At 36.1% G+C, this 23,007-nt stretch overlaps 1 protein-coding gene across 4 annotated transcripts in view; it reads left to right on the plus strand.

Moving 5' to 3' along the window:
- STXBP3 (syntaxin binding protein 3) overlaps positions 1-23,007 on the plus strand; it is a 24,548-nt gene continuing 1,541 nt past the window's right edge. The window contains exons 1-18 of one of the 4 annotated variants that reach the window (XR_014587536.1): positions 1-189; positions 3,715-3,764; positions 5,364-5,445; positions 7,258-7,334; positions 7,969-8,047; positions 9,899-9,999; positions 11,027-11,181; positions 12,888-12,978; positions 13,953-14,077; positions 15,556-15,660; positions 15,851-15,908; positions 16,116-16,181; positions 16,591-16,671; positions 17,593-17,731; positions 18,346-18,452; positions 18,901-19,057; positions 19,976-20,061; positions 20,844-20,992. Coding sequence is in view for 2 of the 4 variants with exons in the window: in XM_083846743.1 (XP_083702869.1) it covers positions 147-189; positions 3,715-3,764; positions 5,364-5,445; positions 7,258-7,334; positions 7,969-8,047; positions 9,899-9,999; positions 11,027-11,181; positions 12,888-12,978; positions 13,953-14,077; positions 15,556-15,660; positions 15,851-15,935; positions 16,116-16,181; positions 16,591-16,671; positions 17,593-17,731; positions 18,346-18,452; positions 18,959-19,057; positions 19,976-20,061; positions 20,844-20,992 (1,720 nt within the window). In the remaining 2 variants the exon portion in view is untranslated. Of the gene's footprint in view, positions 190-3,714; positions 3,765-5,363; positions 5,446-7,257; positions 7,335-7,968; positions 8,048-9,898; positions 10,000-11,026; positions 11,182-12,887; positions 12,979-13,952; positions 14,078-15,555; positions 15,661-15,850; positions 15,936-16,115; positions 16,182-16,590; positions 16,672-17,592; positions 17,732-18,345; positions 18,453-18,900; positions 19,058-19,975; positions 20,062-20,843; positions 20,993-23,007 lie in introns of those variants that run through there. The other 3 variants (XM_083846743.1, XM_083846744.1, XR_014587537.1) reach the window with 3 other exon arrangements.

Here is a 23,007-nt window from a genome sequence, read left to right on the forward strand (position 1 = left end):
GGCTGCGGAGGGGCGGGCACGGCTCTCGCCGGCCAGGGCCGCCTCGGAAAGGGGCGCGGTGGGGCCGGGCTGGAGCAGCGGAAGGGAAGGAGGAGAAGGGAAGAAGGGCAGGGCAGGAGCTGCGCAGGGCCGGGATCGCGAACAAGATGGCGCCGGCGGTGCGGGGGCTGAAGAGTTTGGTGTGGCAGAGTGAGTGCGCGGCTCGCTGCAGCAGTGGGGGCTGCTGTCCCCTCGCTGCTGAGGGCACTACGCTACTACGGCTTTGGGATTACAGTTTTGCCTCGTTCCGAGGCTGGGTGGAACACAGATAGAGGCAGCCCTGCCTGCTCCCGGGGAGGTTAAGGAGAGTCAGCGCGTCAGGGGCTCCCGCTGGGGGGCTCCCGGCTTCGGGGGGGGCTCCCGCTCCCTCGGAGCTGCCGGGGGAACGGAGCTTTCTGTCAGCGAGCGGCAACGTGCGCCTGGCAGGTTTCGGAAGAAAAAATAAATACAAATAAAAAAAAAACCGCCGGAGGTATTTTCATTAGTGAGCTGCAAGGTTTTATGGCCGTGCTCGGGAGCAGGTTCTGCCGGTATCGCTCACAAAAAGTGAAGCGGTGATTGCTTGGTGTTTTGCTGGAGGAGGAGGGCTAGGAGTACTTCAGGTAGCACGAAACTAACCTCCGGAGAAAAGCAAACAGCTGCCTCACGCCAAACTGAGTTGTATTGGGGCTGTTACTGGGCGGGCAGCTTAGGCAGCCTGGTGACCGACCGACTGTGGCTAAAATGGAAGGGCCTGTGCCTCAGTGTCTTCTGCTGCCACCTGCAAGCTCCTGGGGCTGGTCTCTGTCAGTGAATGAAGGAACAGAAAACGGGGAGAAAGAGGAAAGGTGCACGTTTTTGGAGTGCTCAGTGTTTAAATTACTGACATAAATACCCTAGATGCTGTAAATAGAGATATTTATTTAGCATTTGAGCTTCAAAAATCCCCTCTTTTGCTCCTTTCCTTCTCCTGGGTTGCTCCAAGTTATTTGTGCCTTTGACTGTGACATGACTGATTTTCTTCTGGTGGATACTGAGGTGTTTAGAGAAGAGTTGGGCCTTATAAGGAGGGAACCTGATCAAAGTGCTAGTGTGTTATCAGGGCACACATGAACTTGGGAAAGTGGCATTGCTGGTGTGGACGAGACTGGAGGGGGGAAAAAAGATTAGCACTGCTTCACAGTTTAATAATAAAACATCTCCTAAAAGTAAAGTTTCCTTTGAATTGTTGTTAGATAGCTAGTTACTGTTGTCTTCTCAAGACCACAACAATTCTGAAATTGATGAACAAGTTTCAGGTGTTTTTAGTGAATTGGCATTTTGTTTATGGGTAATTCAAGGCCAGAAGCGGCAGCTTTGTAATATTTAAGCAAAATGTTTTTAAGGTTGGTTTGTCTGGAAATAATCCATCAGTGATGCTGACATTTCATGTGACACCTTGTTAACAACGCATATCTTATTCCTGTTCTGTGAATAGGAAAAAAAGTTATAAAAAAAAAAAAGTGTTTTATCTGTACTGTGGCATGGTGCTATTTAAGAGTCTTTGTTCCTTGGGAATGTATATTTTTGTAAGGTGCAATTTAAGACTGAATCTAAGCAGAAGTGTGTGGAAAAAACTTACCAAAGTTTACAGATAATAATAAAGAGGGAGGGAGATAAAAGGAAAGCTACTTGTATTTAGGAGACATTAGTTTTTGTGAATGGAATTAGAAAACTAACCAGATACACACACGGGTGCAGTGTCTGTAAATAAGGATATTTTACCCAAGAAATTCTGTCGTTAAAAACTTATAACAGTTTTAAAATGTGGTCTAGATTTGTATAGTAACATTTTAACCTAGCCATAGATATTTTTATGATTCAGCATTTTTTTTTTGCAGGTTTGTTTTCCCTTACGCTCGCTTCTGGTGAAAGCTGCGGTTGTAGTACTTTGAGGAAGTACAGTATGAATGGGTCATTGACTTTGCCAAGGCGTGGTCTGCTTTTTTGTTTGTTTTTGTTTGGCTTTTTTTGCCATATGGCGGTTTAGCAGTCTGATGATCTGCCCGGGTTGTGTCTAGTCTTTTACTTCTTGATCCTCTTAAGTAAAAGGAAAATGCCTTAAACTAATTTAATGTTTTTGGAGAAGCCAGAAGTGGAGAAGGTAGTTAAGTGTGAAACTTTTACAAGAACTAAGGAAATGACACCGTAGACAAGAATGGAGCACTACTTATGCATGGCCTTATGATTGTTTGTGTTGCCTTCAGAATACTTACTGGAGGCAAATGAGATGATTTTGAGATCCTGTAAACCAGTATAATTTCTTAGGTATTGCAGTTATTTGAGTAAAGTAGTTGCAGGTTGGGGATAAAATAAATAGCAGTTGGAAAATATGCTGTATCTGGGAAACTGGTAGCTTGGAATAATTTATTTATCTTTCACTGGGAGAAAGCTGAGTTTTTTTGGTTACAGAAATTAAGTTTGAGTAAGTTTGAGGCAACTGCTTTAAGCATTTGTATGTTTTGGGTTATTTTATAGGCAAATAAATAAAAGCGTCGTAGGAAACAGTATACTTGAGATTTTGGATGGGACTCTGAGTCAAATTATTAAAAAGATCTCTGTAACGCTAAAGTCTAAGTCATCGGTAAGAGTGTTCTCAGAAAATACGAAGGCTAATGAATTTTGACGAAGCTAAAGGCTTTTTTGTTATAACTTGTGTCAAAACCCAGAAGAAAATGCAAGAAATGTACAAAGTGTGAAAGGGACAGGAAAAAATGTTCCTGTATTACACAATGGCCTCGGGTATTAGTTTTGGGTATCTTAGGTATAGTATCATGCCAAAGGACCTTGAATGTAAATGAAGATGTTAATATTTACAAAAACTTAAGAAGTAGATGGACTTTGTTGTATGTGCAGCTACTATTCTGGAGCTCTTTGTGATTGTCTCACTTGGCAGGAATCACAAAATGTGTGCCGATTTTGTTAGTCTGTATTTTAGAACTCTGTTTCCCTTACTTTTATATTTGGACTTGGGAAAAAGGCCTGATGACAGCCATAGTTCTCAGCTTCATCTGAAATTCTGTTCTCTGGGAAGACTTCTTTATTGTTGTGTTTATAATATTGGCTCATCAATTCTCCACGTTTTCTGACTTGTAATTTGTAAATATTACTGCCGTGGTCAGATTTGCACTAGAGTGAGGACCGTGCTCTGGAAAGCTGCAGCTCGTAGTTCTGGTGATCTTTAATGGCTGTGGGACATAACTAGATATTGACTCTTACTGCTGACTCCTGTACATGATTTATAATCGACATTTCTCCCAGAGTTGTCATAGCAGGAAAAGTTAATGGATACCTGTTTTAAGGTAACTTTTATTTCCTGATTAAACTGGTATTTTCTTAGTTTTTTTTCTGGAATTCCAGAGAAAGAGCAAGGACATGTGAAGTGTACACATATTGGAAAACAGGTCTAACTGTTTGTGAATGTGTTGATGTAACTACAATTTCTTAAAGAGTAGCTTAGATTTTCGCAGGTGTGCAATCTGTTTTATTGAACCAAACCGTTCCACTAAATAAGGAAAAAAAAGACAAAATGAAATATTTACGGGCCTATGACTGTTTAGACTGATTTTATGGAGATTCTTGGCATTAGCAGAAATTATTATTTTTTTAGAACAATTTGATTCTTCTAACTGGAGACATCTCTATTCCTTCTTACAGAGCTGAAATCATCAATATTTGATGACTGCAGGAAAGAGGATGAATGGAAGGTATAGTTTTGTATAAATATCATTTAACGGCTAACTTTTTTCTTAAAATTTTGTTTGCTTTCCAAATAATGGAATTTTAGTTCTGTTAAGTTAGGTCTGTGTAACACACAAATCAAAATGTAAGGGTTAGCAGAGGAAGAACAAATGGGTAGTTGTCTCAATTCTTTTTTTTTTTGTGAAGTTTAGAAATTCTTCCTGTTTATCTTCACTTTTCTTCTGAATGACTTGCACTTTATTCAGTTCTCTAGAACTCCACGTTGCTGCCTTAATTGCAATGGTGGCCAGGAGAAAATAATATTGCTGTGTGGTATGTGTGGAGCAGGATTCAACAGTATGAGACAGGCTTTGCTCCAGACTCCAGCTCCACCAATGTTTGCTGTTTTCAGTGATAACTTCAACAGTAGTAAAAATAATAGGAAAGTACAGCCGAAATGGCCCTGAGAAAATAATCTGATTCAAGTGTTCCATTGTTTTCTGATCTGTAATTTCTATATATCTTTCAGAACAAGTATGACCTATTCCTCACTCCCTCTTGTCCCGTAGTCTGCTGACTGTTGCCTTGTTTTTCTGAATTACCTTTCAGCAGCTGCCCTCAAGCAGCCCACAGATTCCTGGGGTTCTGTAAATCACCTTTGGAAGGCACTTGACCGTATTAGTCATCTAATTATTATTTGTCATTCTTGAAAGTTTTGTTTAAAGGATATATTAGAGAGAGCTCCCGATTGAAGGTTCTGCTTTTTCAGTACACGATGTATTCTTATGTCTATCTTTCCTTGTCTAATTAATGTTTTTTTGTTGTTGTAGTTTAAGCCAATTGTTACTGATCCTCTTATTTTCGGAAGAAATGCAAACAGACTGTTCTTTTTTTATTTGCAGCTGACTTTGTGTCTGAAATCCATTGTCATATTTTTTCTTCTTGGGACTAAAATTATGCCAATTAGTTTGACTGAATTCATTTTGATTTTTTTTAATGAAATCTTTCAAATTCACGTGTGCCTGAGCTGTAGAGAAGTGAAGACATGAGAAAGTACTTAAGCAGTGGTACAAAACACCAGGGAGGTCTTGCATTTTATTGTAAATGGCTCAGGATTGATGTAAGCACAGGAATACCCAGAGATGGTCAGGAATGGTGAGAGAGCTTGATCACTTGATGAGTCTGAAAGGAAGGAGACTTGGTTAGTTAAGGGAAATTATAAAAAATTTTAGAACTGGGCAGGTGGGGTGGGAGGAGAGAACAGCTGCTTAAGCTGTAAAACTGTTTTTAGAATAAGAACAGATACACCTAAGAAGGCCGTAGTGTAAATTAGGCAGAATTCAAGGCTTATGTCCAAGTGAAAGTTTTGAGACAAGGGGACAAGGTACCTAAGGTACCAACGTACTTAAGATGCAGTTCAACTTCTGAAATGCTGTATGTAACATCCTTCTGATGTTATTGGAGATGAATTTCTTCCTCTTCCTACAGCTGCTATATACAGGTGGTGAAAGATACAGAATAAAGAAGTGGATTTCAGTGTCAAATTTTCATGGCAAGTTATTCAGGAAATAATATGGTTTTACTACAGCTGATTAATTTATCTAATTGATGTTTTATGTATTTAGATAATTCTTTTAGATGACTATACTACTAAATTACTGTCACTCTGCTGTAAGATGACTGATCTGCTGGCAGAGGGTATCACAGGTAAGCATAGTTCTTTTTAATATACACATTATTATGTCTTGATTTAAAAAAAGGAAGGAAAGAATGAAGTTGATGGTATCCTCACATAAAACTTTCTTTTTTCTTGTCTTCAACAGCTAAATTACCATGGGGTATTAGACTAGCAAACTGTGGCTTTTATTATAACCGATAGACAATAACAGAAAACTGATGAGGGGTGTTTGCAAGCAAGTGGATGTGATACAAGAATTTAAATTTGAGTTGTGCAGAAATATTTTGGCCTATTCTCAAAACAAGATAACTTTTACTGGAAAAAAAAAAAAAAACAGGAAAAAATGCTTGAAACTAAGTGATATCAATGATCACTGTTCATGCTGCGTATAGTTTTCTTCTAGGTAAAGTAATCAGGTTGTCACTTTTCCCAGTAGCTTGGAAGTAGTTTCTAGTGGATGTGTTTTTCTCACATATTCTGGAGTGTCTTTGATGTTCCTTGATGCTTGGTGTTTGCAGCTGTCAAAAGTGAATAAGAGAGGGATTGTGATAGATCTGGTATGCCTGCTTACATTAGGTTTCGTTTTTGTACACATTTTATGAAAGTATTTTTCCTCTAGTGAACAATTAAAAAACAAACAAACAAAACCCACAAAACAACAGATGTTTTTCCTACCATAAGCCACTTCTCAATTTTTTTTATTGGCCGTTCTGTAATGCTTTTTAGTATATCATTGTGCCAAACTTACTTTTGAAATTGAAACAGATATAAAAAACATCAGTAACTTAGTTTTTCGTTGCCTCTAGTTCTAGATTTTTAGAAACGCTTCTGTAAGAGAGCGATACTGAGAATTAGCTTTTTTTCACATAAGTAGCAAGATTGCTTAAAGAAGAGATTACATGATTAGGCTTTTAATTTATAACCTGAAGCTATGAAAATTTGCTCAGTGTTATCTTTTACAATGCGTTTACATGTTCCGAATATTCTGTATAACATGATTCTTTAGGAAGAATGATAGCAGAGCTGTATACACTGATTTTTTTGAATGTGTTTTGATCATAAGTACTACTTATCTGTCCTTTGTGAAAAAAAATCAGTAAATATGCAGTCTGCTCATCAATATGAAGCCTTTCCTTTTCAGTGAATAGTGTTGAAAAGAACCTGTCTTTCCACATCTGACATTATTTATCCTGCTCTTTTCTCCCCCTCAAAATTACTGAGCATCATGAATCTCTCTGCATTCTTGATCTAGTGTATTGTACCACTGTGTACAGTAATGACTTTAATAAACAGAGAAAAGCAAGAGATGAATGAAACTGCTGATTACTTGAAAACATCTAATTTGTGCCTGCTATTATATTGAAACAGAATAAGTACACAGGAAAAGGGTGAACAAAAGACAGTAGTGGATTAGAGTCCAAAATGTTGCCCTCCATGTATTCATTCTCCCTCTACTTCAATGTATTGGAAAAAGAATAATCTTGCTGAGGCAGATCTCTTTTAAGATATTTCATACTGGGCCCCATAGCTTGAGCATCTTTGTATTGCCCTAATTTTCTGTGTGAGGGCCAGCATTGTGTAGAATAGCCAGGAAAATTTAGATGTGAAACTTGAGTTGACACAAGGGTGCAGGCTGCAAAAGTCTTATGGTAATTTGTTCTATTTAACATAAATAAATAAATAAAAACAAGACTCTCTAGGCAAAAGATAGATGCTTGGCAGTAATTTTGAGGACAACATCATTAGTCTTAATTTTATTACCTCTGTAGTAAAATATTTGTCTCTTTATTATGAAAACATAAAGCTCTTAATTTCAAAAAGTAGTATTTTTTACTTTGTAGTGGTGGAGAACGTGTATAAAAACCGGGAGCCTGTTCCACACATGAAAGCAATATATTTCATAACTCCGACCAAAAAGGTGCGTATTTTTTTTAAAGAAAAAAAGTTCTGCAAAATCTTTCAGCCTGAAAAAGCAATCTTTTTTTCGAGTATTGATATACTGATTATGACTATGCAGTGTTTTTTTTATATTTGTGTGACGCTGCTCTGTGTGCTGCTTAACTTGCCCTAATGAGAAGGCAGTGCATTGTCACCACCCATTGAGTTGCAGGTGTGTAGCTTTTGATCAAGGGAGACAATGTTTCATTGTGTAGATTTTGGTAACCTCACTGACAGACACAATGCATCAAATAATGCAATGCACTAAACAATGGAATTCAAAGTGATGGCTCTAGTAAGAGATTACAGCTACTTCCTAAAACTTCATAAGAGGACAAATCGCAGCACTGTTACAGGTGGAAAATGATACAAGTATCCTACTTGGGTTCCCAAAGTAATCTTGGCAGAGGGGTATGGCAAGTCAGTCAGGACTGACTTTCTGTAACTGTTTATTAATGTTCCTTTTGAATAATAATAAAAAAAATCTACTCAAGTATTTTATGCGGATTTGCAGCATTCTTAAGTTGGACTGGGTAACTAAAAGGGTAGGGGGAGAAGCTTTGGTACTTCAGGAAGGGCAAAACACTACAGTGATATTTTTCTTCCCCCACAAGTCTGTAGATGGACTTATTGATGACTTCATCAGCAGATCATCAAGCAGATACAAGGCAGCATATGTGTATTTCACTGACTGTAAGTAAGCTTTTATGTTGTAGTCTGACTTTGTTTTGTAAGTAAGTAAGCCTCTTGTCTGTCTTTTCTGTAGGTTAATGCATTAATATTTGGGTCCTGTTTCTCTAGAGAGGTTTTGAGACTCCAGTCATTAACCATCCTTTGGCTGCCAGAACTTGCACGACGATTTGCTTTGTTGCAAGAATGATGTTTTATCGTTTTTTATTGTAGGTAGTTTCTTCTCATGTAGGAGAGAAGGCTCACTCCTACGTGTGAGCCAGCATTTTTTGTGTGCAACTGAAAAGCGATTATGGTGCCTATGTAGGCCTTGCATGGGTGATGCAAGGCAGATACCAAATGCAAATATGATTAATGTGATTGTGCGTTCCTCCACTGTCACTGTCTGTGACTAAAATGGCATGGAAGGGGGGAAAAAGTAAAGAAACAAAATGTGCTGCTAAGTTGTGGCAGTTTCTGTAGGTGTTGTGGATGATGTCTGTGTGTCTGCTACTTTGGAGTTGCTTTGCCAGCTCAATCTAGCTCTTAGGGGAAAAAAAGCTCCTGAACCAAAACTCAAATGTAGTTCTTCGGCTGGGTTTTTGTTACTCTAAATCTCAACCATGTTTTGGTGTTTGAATCATACCCTTTTACTCTATATCATGCGTAGCAATTTAGAGTGAAAGAAAAGACAGAATTTCTGTAGTGTTTCTTTAAGGTTTGTCAGATTTCCATCATTAAAGTTGCGTTTGCAAACTACTCAAGCTTCTCAGGTGAAGTTCCGTCTCTGTTGAGTATTTCTGGGAAGATTGTTCTTTGTGTATGACAAGCCGCTCCTGTGGGTCTGCTTCTGTCTGGCTGTCACTGACAGGAGCTTAGTAAAGGCTGGTAATACTTGTCTCTGTTTTACACTCAAATCACTTTCAGATTTACAGAACCATTTATTTCAAGAATTAGTCTTGTTTCCAGCAGTTTTTAGGTGTTTCAGGTTGGTATCATTAGTTGCTTTTTCAAGGAACTGTATTTGCTCAGAGCAGTTACCAAATTAATAGCAACATCTCCCAGATTGTTTCATTTACTGCTGATGTAGCAGTTTTTGGTACTCCTGAAAAAATACTGCTGTGTATTCTCATGTTGCAAATGTGCAAGCTTTCAGTATGAGTATTTGCCAAAATTTCTCTGAGAGAGAGAAATACTTTCTATGGTCACTTTCAAGTCTATATAGTATTTGTCATCAAAATGTTGGTGGTTTTTAGTTCAGTTTCTAGACTGGGATCCAATGTAGCCTGTGAATTTGTCGGAACACGTGAGATCTGTAATTGAATGCTATATTTCTGTTTTTATACTTGATATCTATATAGTACTTCTTCCTTTAACCTTCTTTGTAGCATGGGAAATGTTTTCTCTCTCCTATATGGAAAAAAAAAAAAGAAATTCTTGCTTTATTATAGTTGATATCCTTCACTGCTGTACACTACTAAAAATTATACAAACTCACCTGCCAAAAGCTAGTAAAAATGATCAGCAATGCGTCTTTAAAAAGAGATCTCACATACAAGATATTGGTTGTATGTTTTCTTTCACTACAGGAAGTTTTGGCAACTTTGTTATGTTACTGATAACTGGCTCTTAATTAGCATTGTTTTGAAAGGAGAATAATTGAACGGTGTGGTAAACTGATACATTTAGTGAAAGCCATGGGATCAGAACTCAACCTACAAAGAAGTCGTTCCAGAAGCAATAATTGCAAATACTCATTTTTGGAAAACGAAAAAAATTATGTTAGAGGTTTTTAAGGTTGTAAGTTTATAAATGACTAAAGTAATTGCTGGAGTATGCCCAAAAGATTTTTAGTGTAGTATCTTTTTTCCATAGTTTGTCCGGATAACCTCTTCAATAAAATGAAGTCTTCCTGCTCCAAATCAATAAGGAGATGCAAGGAGATCAACATTTCCTTCTTCCCATATGAGTCTCAGGTAAGTTTCATTCTTTATCTCAACAGCACTTAAGTCTGTGTGACTGTTGTTGATGTACTAGAAAATGATTACATAGAACGTACCTCTTCTATTCTTTTATTGACAAACTGTGAGACGGGTTACCATATGTTTTTCCAGAGCATTCCCATATTTTTCTGTTGAAAACAAATGCTCCTGTGCTGGAACAGCATTTACTGGTTGCGTTTGACCTCTTTGCAAGACTCAGAGTTATTTGTGGTAGAGAACCTTAGTAGAGAGGTCATAGAAGGAATCTGTTCCTTAAGCGAAGGAAGGTATTCTTGTTTGTCTTGAAGCAGTACATTTTGGTATCTTGACAGACTTAGGTAGGTTGGTATGTAGGAATAGGTAAAATTCCATAGCTAATTGCTCAGTGAAAACTAGAAATGGGAGAGCAAACTGATGAAGAAAACTGAAGGTGGGGAAAAACAAAACCAAACCCAGCGTCCCTAACAAAAAGGAGGGAAAAAAAATGAGAGCTCTTTTTTTTATTGATAAGGAGACATGGAAACCACCAACCATGGGGTAGATGCCGTGTGAAAGCGCACAATGAGTACTGTGTTGAGAAACAACTTGTTGCTAATGTATACCGTATAAGATAGGGAAAGCTGAAATGCGCTCTGATACTTGCTAATACAGTGAAACCCCTAAGCCCTGTCTGCTATTGGGAGTTGCAGAACTAACTGTAAATGATTTTTCAACAAATCTTTCCTGTATCTTTCAAATCTTATATGTCAAATGTAAGAACTCATGTATACTCAATAGCAGGTGAATATAGGAGAGGTTGCTGCCATCCACGATACAATTTCCTAATTTAAAGACATGCTCTTTTATTAATAATTTTTTAAAATTATTATTTAGTTTGAGAGGCTGTGGATTTGGTTGCTTTAATATTATTATTTATTACATAAACTACAGGCTTTACTAAAAAGTTATGTAATAGTTAACAGATGCTTTGGAAATGTATGATTTATGCCATTTTTTTTTTTCTTGGTTGCGCTTTACCTAGGTATTTACTCTCAATGTCCCAGATGCATTCTACCGCTGTTATAGTCCAACTCTGGAAAAGACAAAGGATAAAGATGCTGTAATGGAAACAATGGCTGAACAAATTGTTACTCTGTGTGCCACACTAGAAGAGAATCCAGGAGTACGATGTAAAAGGTGGGGAAAAAATAGTGGTTTGTTTGTGTAGGTGATTTCACTTTTGGGACTTGCCACATAGTTTGATAATAGCTTGGAGCTGTAGAATTGTTTCTTTTATTGTGGTTTAATTGATTTTAATCCACAACTCTTAATTACAGAACGGTAGGAATTCGTAAAGTGTATGCGAAACAGTGGATTCTTCCTTTGTGTGTATTCACATACTAGTGCTTATCTTATTATGTTTTGTTATGAATTGCTTGTATTTCATGTTTGGGCTATAGGATGATGCTAACATGCTGCCCTCCATTATGCAGAATGTCTAATCAGTCCTATAACAGAGATGCTGCTGTCGGAAGCTGTGTAGCTCCAGTTAAGATCAAGGAATTAATAAATTGCTGAGGCAGATGAGATTAGGAAAGACAATAATGCTTTTTCTGAATTTCTTCATAGTACAGAAATTGAGAATACTTCTGTTGAGCTTTGATAGAGGACAGGGTAGTAGCTTTGAAATAAAAGTAAGCATCTGAAATTACACTCAAGAATGGCATTCTAATATTCTTAATGAGAGTAATGAAGCAATAATTGCTTGACTGTGGGTGTGTTTTCTTGTTTTTCTTCTCTGTTCTCTTTTTCTTTTCCAAAATGATATGAAACTTTTTTGAGGTTTGACCACAGATTTATTCTTTGACCTTAAACTTAAATTTTTGGGAAAATTCATGATTGAAATATGTGTGTCATGCGTTGCAGTAAGGCATATCCGAGGTGTATTGGACCTGCTCCTAGTATTGGACCTACCCTAGTTTGTTGAACTGCATGTGTTGTATTTGCTTGTTGATTTGATATTCATCTGTAATAAGCTTCATGCACCAAAAATTTTAGGGTTTCTGCTTAGAGACTTCAGGGACTTGGTCTTGTGCTTTCCTGAATTGCAATATTCACTTCTAAAACTAGACTCAAGTTTCTTTTAATGGAAAAATGTAACTTTTATCTCTATCTCTTTGCTAGTTATAAAAGACTTCTGTGGTATATTGGAAGCAAAGACAAATAAGCGATTAAAAAAAAAAAGTACATTCTTAGATTTCTTTTCCAGTTGTTAATTTAAACGTGTAGCTGCCTGAATATTTAGCAGTGAGACTTTTCTCCTCATGATGTTTTGAAGAGTGTCTTAATGTCTACTATGAGCAGTGCCCTGCCTAGGCCACAGTACCATCTGGCTTTGCAGATGACTTGTTCCTTTGCATGTCTATACTTATCTGGAAAGCCTGGGGGTTGTGGGCATTGCTAGAAGTAATAATGTGCACTTCCTAGGTTGGGTTTTGCCTAAAACATTAGTCAAGCTGGCTGTAACATTTCTGTAAGAAAAATAATTTGGAAATTAAGCAAAGGTAATGGTGGGCTGTTTAAACAGTAGCTTCAGGCTCTTGACCAGGTAGTGGTTCTGGGCAAAAGTGTGCATCTCCCACCTCTGAGAATTTTTGGTGCTAGGTAATAGGACAGCTTATGTTGATCTTCTGAGTGACACTGTTCCTACTGTCCGAAGTACCTGAAGCATGAAAAGAGTGGAATTATAATATCAGAGTGAAAACATAATGGAAATACTTAGAATGGTGTACAGAAACTGCATGTAAAACCAGGGAATTGGTCTAAGGAGATCTTTGTTTTAAAGGTAGCATTTTAATGTTTTGATTAAGAAACTAAGCTACTTTCATTTCCTATTTTCCCAGCACGCCATCAGATAATGCCAGCAAACTTGCACACCTTGTTGAAAAACATCTTGAAGACTACTACAAAACTGATGAGAAAAGCCAAATAAAGGTAGAAAATGAACTAAAATGTTTGCTTTTTTTGCAAGTGCGCTAAAAAAAAAAAAAAAAAAAACCTTTTTGGAGTATGTTTTGTAAATAGTTCTACAAAACCAGGTTTTATTCCTTTGTAAGTAAAGGCAACTAGTTGCCACTTAGCTGTTTGTATATAAGCCTCTTGGAAGAGGTAGCAACTTAAGTAAGTAAATACAATTTGTGTGTTATTGTACAAACTAGTTGTACGTGGAAAATTGGTCCTATGATGATATAGGGGATGATACAGACATGAAGGAAAGTTGATAACTTCTATGTTAATATCTTTCATAGGCCTGTGCGTAAAAGGGACTTCAATGCGTATGTGAAATGGCACCCTTTAAGGGCTCTTTTTCCACGGAGCCTTTCACATAAATAATGTTTCTGATCTATTGCTACATCATGGGCAGTAGCCTAAACACAAAAGTATGGGGTAAAGGATTTGACTTAGTGACATTCCACTCTGCTACAGAAATAAATGTACCAGATGCTACTGTACTAAAGCCCAAAATGGAACTTTGAGCTGAATGTTTGGAGGCCTTAGTGCAGATTTTTTTTTATGTATTGCAGCACAGTATAGATAATCCACTCTGAAATAAAAGCAATGTACATATTTATGAATAGGTAATGAGAGGCCTTAAAAGCTTTTTTTTTTTAAAGCATTTTTATTTTCTTTTGATTAGGTGAGGTGAATGTAATGCAGTGGTCCTAAGATCATTGCGTTAAGATTACTATTTAAAAGCATTGTGTTCCAATTATCAGTTAAATATTTGTTTCTGTTTATGTTGATAAACATTTGGACCCTATTTTTTTCAGTTATGGAGAATTCCTCAAGCAATAGGATAGGTTTTTTCCAAGAATGTATGCAGTGAAGTAATCTACTGTAAATAGATTTAAGATGCATTGATTTTGTACTGTGCATCTTATCTTTACATCTTTGTGATGGATTTCTAGGCTAAAACCCACTCACAATTAATAATAATTGATCGTGGCTTTGACCCAGTATCAACTGTACTTCATGAACTCACGTTCCAGGCAATGGCATACGATCTGCTACCAATTGAAAATGATACTTACAAGCAAGTACTTTTTCTTTTTAATCTAAACACTTTATTCATGATAATATATACAGAATTGTTGAGCTGAATTGCACTGTAGGTATTTTTAAGGTGCTTTTAATATGTAAGGATTGCTTTAGTTATTAGTCTTTCCTCTTGAATTTGCAAATTTTTTTTATTAACTTCCTCATTTAGTTGAGATTAGGTGGGGACTAATTAATGTTTTTGCTAAATTTGACTTTGACACATTATTTTTAGTTGTCTGCTTAAGTAATCTCTCTTTCTAATGTTTTCAACCTTTGTGCTAGACTTGTATCAAGGCATTGGTAGGGCACATTCAGATTCCTGGCTTCTGTTAAGATAAACAAGATCAGTAATAGGATAATAATTCTGGAGAAAAAGCTTTTTTTCTTTTTCCAGAAGACTTACTTTTATAGTTCTTAATTTAATTTGTGTAGTTGTTGTAAACTTACATGTTTCTACCTCAAATAGACATTTAGGTAAGCCGTGTTCAGTTTATATGCATTGTTTCATCACTAATTGGAATAATGACATTGTTTTGAGTATGGTACTTTGCTGTTGGATTGTTCTGACACCAAAGATTTTGGTAAGACTTTTCTTTTTGATGACTGCTTCTTGGAACAATGAGGCAATTTGACCTGATTTGCTATAGTCAAACAGGAATGCTCGTTGGAAACACTGAGTATTTTCATATAACATAGAAGTTTGCAAATCTGAAATTTGTTGGGTATGGGAATATAGCAGAGTATGTTTTCTAAGTAGAGTCATGATCCAACTTTTACAATTAATCTTGTTTTTTCTATTTTTCTGCATTCTGGTTTCACACCTTATCTGTGAGTTTCTGTAACTGGAAGTGTTATATAGTAAGATTATTTTGTTACGTAGATTGATTTGTGTTGGTAGAAAAGTAATAGTTGAAAGTAATAGTCTGTAATGCTGTGAAGCATGTTACTTGTATTTGTGAAATAATTTGTCATGCCTTGTCTGTTCTGTGTGTGAATGGGACTTAATTTGGGGACTAAGATTCTTGATTTTTCCCTCAGAGTTACAGAATGTTTTATAGTAGGTACAAAAAGCTGTGCTTTGCAATATCCATGTGTATTATTTCACACACAATTTAAATTTGAAGCTGAAGGGAAATTTATTTTAGAAGCTGAAAAGAAGTTGAGGTGCATATAAATATATGGTTGAAACTGGGGTTACTGTTGGTTTAAAAGAATATCCAGAAGGAATTGCCCCTAAGAATCAATGTAAAATTCATCTCCTCCTTGCGTATTCTAAGATGTAATCTGTATAAAGCTTACATAAATTGCATTCTCTGTAAGACCATAGCTGGACTTGCAAATGAAAACCTGTGTACATTGCTGCTATTACCATGTATGTTCGTTAAACGATAATTAATAATCTAGCAAGTTATTAGAAAGAAGAGGGAAAAAAAAAAGGCAAAACAACCTGTCATTCAAATCCTCTTTTTGAAGGTACAAAACAGATGGACCGGCTGGGAAGGAAAAGGAAGCAATTCTGGAGGAAGATGATGAGCTCTGGGTGAAGATTCGGCACAAGCATATTGCAGATGTGATAGAGTATGTGAATCAGTTAACAAATTGTTAAATGCAAGTTATAAACGTTTCTTCGAGGGGTATATGTCTCACGAACTGTCAAGGAAGTAGGAGTATAGGGAGTAATAAAAATAGCTTATCATAGAGAAGGTCTTAAGATTTAAGAACTGTGACGCTGTTGCATTTCATTATTTATTTCATTATTTTTATGCAGGGAAATACCAAAACTGTTGAAAGAAGTTTCATCAAAAAAGAAAGCAACAGAAGGAAAAGTAGGTCGTTCAATGCTGTTTTTCCTGGTAATTGAATTTTCAGGTGATCAGATCTGTGTAATTCATGGATCTACTAGAGAAACCTAAATATACATGTACAAACCTATACCAATTGCGATGTTTGAAAAATGCAAAGCTGCAACAGGAAGGGAAATACCAGTGTCTAATACTGGGGGGAAAAAATAAACTTCTGTTGTTTCTTCACAGTTATCGTTATCCAGTTTGGCTCAATTGATGAAAAAGATGCCACACTATCGTAAAGAGATAACTAGGGTAAGGGGTATTTCATAAGTACAGCTCAGTGCTAAATAATCTATGCGCTATAATTGTGTTGTTGATGTTTAGATTTATTCACTCGTTATTGTGTTGAATGTGCTGTATAACTTTTCTCCAATTTATGTTCAACTACTGTAAATTTTTGAGAAGAAAACTTGTTTCCAGGTGTTTCATTTAAATACATAAAAATGCTTAACTCTAAACTGTGTGTACTTTAAGGACTGAAGATATAAGAGTAATGTTCTAGAAAGTATTGGGGGGATCAATCTTTAAGTGAAGGATAAAATATGGAAAATGCATGATGGTTCTGAATATTGGTGAAAGACTGAGTTTTGTAACCAATAAAAATGATTGCTCTGTTTAAAATAAAAAAACAAGCTATGAAAACGGATTTTTTTTCTTCTAGCAAGTTGTCCATCTTAACTTAGCAGAAGATTGCATGAGCAAGTTCAAGCCTAATATAGAAAGGCTTTGTAAAACTGAACAGGTATGTTTAAAACCAAAAAACAACCCCACAAAACTACTGCAAATGCAACTTTTTTGCTGGCAGGAATAGGTGCTTGATTTTAACTGACAAAGCTAGTCTCTTGTGTTTTTTTTCTTTCTCTGCAGTCACTTTTTGAGGTAGTAATATTGGAACTAAGTGAGATATACAAGACTCTTACTCTGCCAATTAAAGAGTTGTTATTAGAGTTCTGTTTTTCTTTAAATTTGGCTGATCTGTATAAAGATAATCTTTGAATTTTCTTGATTCAAATCTCCTATGAAGTTGCCTTACTATTTCTGCTGAAGGAAGCCCTTTTTAAATGTCTGGGTAAAGCACCTGCTTAGGTGAGACATTGCAGTTGTACTACTAATCTCAAGTTCAACATTCATATTATTATGAATTCTAGGTAACTTGACAGGAGATAATAATATTTTTGAATTAATATTTTATAACAGTTTTGAGGTATAGAATATCTTTATTTTGCAGGGAGAGAGGAATACAACTGTTTTTATTGTAGCCTGGATTGAGGCTAGCAGTTGAAATCTGACAGAGCTATTGTCCAAAGTAACAATACAACAAAGACTGTAGCTGCTTGTATTTGAGCTGTTGGTTTATCCCTCTTATACAGATGTCTTTGATCGTCTTATGAGAATTTGAATCTGTTTGCCTAAACTGTATTCTTGCAGCTTTTTCAAAGTCCATTGCAAACTGTATTCAAACAATATAAAATGTCTAAAAGCATTATATAGTATTACCACATCACTATTGAAATAGTTGTCTAAAATTTTTCATATGGAGTTTAAATGGATGCAGCTTTTTTTCTTGAAGCCTCTATTATCATAAAAATATATTTCAGAACAAACAAAACAGTTTTTCTTAAATGGGTACTCGCTGAAATGATTTACTTGGTTTTTACTTTAGGACTTGGCTCTTGGAACTGATGCAGAAGGTCAAAAAGTGAAAGACTCGATGAGAGTCCTCCTGCCAGTTCTGCTCAACAAAAGTCATGACAACTATGACAAAATTAGAGCTATTCTCCTGTATATCTTCAGCACAAATGGTATGTTAAGCTGCCCTGATTTTTGTCTCGGTGCTATGGATTTCAACTCAAATTTTGTGAAAGAGTCCAGTATTTTAACTAACTCAAGCATATGTGTCAGTTGATGGTCAAATTTAAAAGAAGTCTATCTTCTGTAACTTCTCTTCCCTCAGATTAGTAGTAAAGATAGTGTTGATAAAGAAACAAGAGGTTCAATAGAAGCACAGATCCATACCCTGCTTTAGCATCATTCCTGTGCTTGAATGTTTGTAACAATTTTTCTCCTTTTCACACAGTGTTGAAGCTGTTAAGGGAACCTGTAAATGAAGTCAATGGGGGAGAATCTGTACTTAAAAAAAAGGAGGAAACTATCAAAATGTGGGTCTAAGGAATCTGTAACAATATTGAGTTCTGTTCTCAAAAATGGACTGTTAAACTTTTATGCTAAAATATAGGATTATGTTAAACTTATGTTAAATACACAGTAGTGTATTGGCCAACCAAATCAAAAGAAGAAAAAAATCCTGGACTAAATAATAACAGCCCAGAATGTGAGAGACAAAATTGGTCTCATTGCATTGACAAAGTCACGAAGTCACATGCTAACTAAGTCGTATATTTTTCTTATATCAAAGGAACTACCCAGGAGAACTTGGACAAGCTGATCCAGAATGTACAAATAGAAAGTGATAGTGATATGATAAGAAACTGGAAATACCTTGGTGTGCCTATTATCTCTTCAGTAAGTTTTTTCTTTTTTTTTCTTTTTTTTTTTTTTTTTTTAAATTTCCTACCATCCAAGCACTTGTCTACAGCTCTTTCAGCAACTCTTAGCAGTATTGACCAGGTCCTTTTTTGGAAGGAGGCAATTACTAGGCATTCCTATTTTCATGATGTGTCTAGGAGGTAAATCCTTTAAACAATTAACTTGAATACTTCTCAAAGAGATGTCTATAATGTTCCCTTGTAACATCTTCAGATGGTTATGCTAGCTGGTTGGTTTTGGGAAGCACTAACTTATTCAGTTCCTTGCCTCTGAAAGGTGTGTTTTAGTGTATCCTGGATTCTACAGGTAATTATACCTGTGGAATGATTATCAATCATACGTGGTATCACCGTAATTGATGATAATTTCTTTAAAATTTCCTACTGATTTTTTTTTCTCCCACCTGCTGTGAACTGGGAATAAGTTTCAAAAAAACCCAAATGTACTGTATAATACATCTATGGTTTTGAAAATCTCTTCAGTCTGCTGTTCAGCAACATAAGCAAACAAGAAGGGACCGTTCTTCAGAAGAAACGTTTCAACTCTCTAGGTGGACGCCTGTTATCAAAGATGTTATGGAGGTAATTTTGACCAAGTAATTATTTCATGGGTGCAGTGCAGGAATATATCCAAGTGTGCAACTGTATTCCATCTTTTGAAATTTTATAGTATTTTGATTTACTTCTATTAAATACTTCCATTGGTAAAGCAATCAATTCTAGTCTGTTTATAATATAGGCAATTAGAGTGCTGTATGTTGTTAATTCTACTTACTGGAGGTTGGCTTAAGATTAAAGCAAACCAAAGTGAATGTCTTTTTTTTTTTTTTAATTTGAGCTGCCTGTCCTGTCACTGGTAATATTTAGTGTATTCTAAAGATCTGGATATTACCTCCTTCGTTGTTTTTGTTTTCTTCTAATAGGTCTTCAAGCTGTAATGCAAATCTAAATTGCAGATTGGTAGAAGCCAGAAAATTTTACTTGGCAGAAGTTGCTGCGCTATTCTTAAATCTCCTCCTAAGCATCAGTCTGTCACTGATGTCAGATGGAATAGTGGGCTTACTGGATCTTTGGTCTGACTGAATGCACTCATTTTTAGAGTTTTCGTGACTTTGTTAATTCAGTAACTGGATGTGCCTTCAGGAGACCATGAATTCTCTTATATAGTCCTCTAGAGAAATGAGATAAGTTAGAGTAATTGCAGATGAAAAACTGCTAGTGATATCTGAGCAGTTAAATCAGTATCATTTTGAGAAAGAAAGCATGTGTACTCCCATTATTTATGATGTACAGAAGTCTTGTAATTATTTTTAGTATTATGTGGTCTAGTGTTCTGGTATGCAAGAACACTGTTTTGGGGGTGCTGGTTGCTACTGGTTGTTCTAAGAAATTATATGTGCTGTCATTAAATGTCAGTTCGACTTCCTTACTGGAAGTTGAAACTTGTTGAGCTTTGGTTCTCCATGGTTGTTTAAAATGGGTTTTTGTTTTGCACTTCAGGATGCTATAGAAAACAAACTAGATTCAAAAGAGTGGCCCTATTGTTCCCAGTGTCCACCTACCTGGAATGGTTCAGGAGCAGTAAGGTAAACTGGTTAATATCTTGAGATACAATGTTCCTGTTTCTCAATATTTTTGTCACGTGTGTTGTAAAGCATTATAGAAGCGCACTTTCTAAGTGGTAAAATGATTTATACGTGGTTATGTAACGTTAAGGTGTAAAACCATAATTTTTAACTCATCTAAAACACCCTGAACTTGATTGTTAGTTTAGTAAATCTTCTTAGTCCTGCATGGCTGCTTGTGTAGAGTATCTCCTTTTTGCTTCTAATTTAGAAATAGCATTTCCATATTCCTAGAATGAGAAGCTTAAACCACTGAGCTTTAGTGTGAAGTAGCTTTAAGAATGTGTTATCAGTGTACTGATAATTTGAATCTGCAATTAGTATATATGTTAGAAAAAGTATGTTTTATTTTTTCATCTTTCCTAGTTATTTTATTTTTATTTATTTTTATTTTTATTTATTTTTAGTTATATTCTATTCATGTATGGACAATAAAATACTTGAGATTTTAGCTTTTTCAAATGAACTCTTATGAAAGTTTTCCCTGTAATTGTTAGCGTGCAGAATGAAGCTTCTTCATAGAGAAGCTGTGTACAAGATTTTTGCTTTGTATTTATTTTCCCTTTTGATATCTGAATAGTTTCTATAATGTACTAACTTGCTTTCTTAGAAACTCTTTTAGTTATTAAATTTTTTTTGCTGTGTGAACTGCATGACAGAAGTGATTACTGCTCATTGTGTCATTTTTACCAAAAATTAATCCGTAAAACTGTATAAATGTCATCTTATGAAATATTTTGCAGTGCTCGCCAGAAACCTAAAGCTAGTTATCAAGATGAGCGAAAGAGTAGTGCAAGACTGATTGTATTTGTGATTGGAGGAATTACATATTCTGAGATGCGCAGTGCTTACGAAGTTTCTCAAGCCTACAAGTCTTGTGAAGTTATCATTGGTAAGCCTGTCCTGGGACCAGGGTGATACGTAGAGATTTACTTTAAACAAGAGTATGTAGTCTAAAGATGCGTTTCTCTAAAAACGTAAGCATCTTTTTCTTTTCCAAAGTTGATTCAGTAAACTAATACTACAGCCAATGTATCTTTTAAAACTAGATGTTTAAACTGAGAAGTTACTGCTATGCTGAAAACTACAGAAGGATCATCATGAATTAAATCAGAGAAATGTATTATTAAAGTAGTCTGATGTATAGCAAAAAATATTAAATAGATCTATATTTCCCTGCATTACACTGTCTCCTCACAAACTCATGCATCTGCCTGTGCTTTACCTGCAGCTACAATTATTATTGTGGTTAATTTTGTAAGTAGTAGGGAAGCTGGTAGAATAGTGCAAAAGTAATCACTCCTTGTGGGAAGGAGGAGAAACAATTATTCCTTTTCTTTATTTTTTTAATAGTTTTTTTTCCAAGTGTAGCTAAGTCTGTTCTACAACATCTTGCAGTTCTTGTCATGTTTTTTTCAGAAAATTTAAACAAAACACACCATGCTTAATAGCATTTTCTCTAAAAATTAGTGATCTCCTTAATCTTCTTAGGATTCTGCAGTGTGTTTGTAAATGCATGAATCACTAGCAGGAGTAATACTCCCTCAGTTAATACCTAGAGGCAGCAAATGCTTTTTCTATTATCTGCTGTGTTCCAGATAAACATTTATTGCTATTTAAATTTAAGTGCTAAAACACTTGGGTATATGGTATATCAAAACAAAAATCCAAGGTTTAGAACCCTACCAGAGACCTGTATCCATCTGCAGTAGCAACTGTTGTCTGGGTGCGGGGTCATCTAAAGCATCCTAAATTGCATGAGATGCCTGTGTTTTGGCAACTAAACTTTAGGCCTGAGTGTCAGAAAGGATTTAATCCTATATACTGTCATTTAAATAAATAAGACTCTTCCCTAAAGCAGTAACAACCTTGATTCTGAGAACTAGAATCTGCCATTATTATTTTTTATTCTTTTGGTTGCTGCTCTTGTTAGTGGTGATTGAGGTAGGTTTAACACCAGTGTTGAGCTGCAATTGGAAGATGAGGACAAGAGGAATGTGGTTTGACAAGGCTGTTTCTTCATCTAAGACTTGTTTACAAAACTGCATCTAGCGTAGGTCACTTCCATTGTAATTTCTGGCACTAACTTCAGCATCATCTTCCTTTTTTTTATTTACAAGTGATTCTTGCAGCTTTGCATATAATCCTGCTTTCTGAGGGAAGGTGTTAACATTTCCATGCTGCCTACTGCAAGATGAAAACCTTACTCAATTTTGAATTGAGAATTCAAGGAATACTAGCCTGTACAGGTTGACACTGCTAAAACTCAAGGTTTGAGACAGCCCTAATCTTAAACGGTTAAGATTTTCCTTTATAACTGCAGGGTGACCCTTCAAGGCAGAAGTTATATCAGTCCATGAGAATCAGAGAAGTAACAGTAGTGTGCTCTTCAAGAACAGTATGGATTTTCTTTTCCGCTCCGAATTTGGAATTTGTTGTGAAAATTTTTTAAAAATGTTAGTTGGTAAAAGCTAACTTTCTCTAACCATTATTTGTATGGAGAACTGTTTGTGGTAATCCTTAATGCAGATGACTTCTCGATTTTTTTTAGGATAAAGCCTCTCATTAACTCACCCTTTCACAGAACGGGCAGATTTCTTGCAGTTTGGGACAATTACAGAGTGAAAGGGGACTAGGTTCAAGGCTGTGTTTCAAACCAGACAGAGCAGGGACTTGAAACTGGTGTCCTAAGTAAGAGTACTAGGGATGTGGTCTTTGTCCTCCCCTCTTTGCTTCTCCACACTCTCCTGGTCCCAAAATACTTGTAGCCTTTGTTTAACTGGGGCAAGGGGCAGAGCAAGAAAGACAACGATTTTTTTCTGGTTGTCCACAGTGTGTGGAAGGAGGACACTTCCCTCTTAGGCCTTCCTAATCATGGCAGTTAGAGTTATACATTATGTAACACAT

Source organism: Anser anser (genome assembly GCF_964211835.1).
Source record: "Anser anser genome assembly, chromosome: 8".
In the NCBI taxonomy this organism is placed as follows: domain Eukaryota; kingdom Metazoa; phylum Chordata; class Aves; order Anseriformes; family Anatidae; genus Anser; species Anser anser.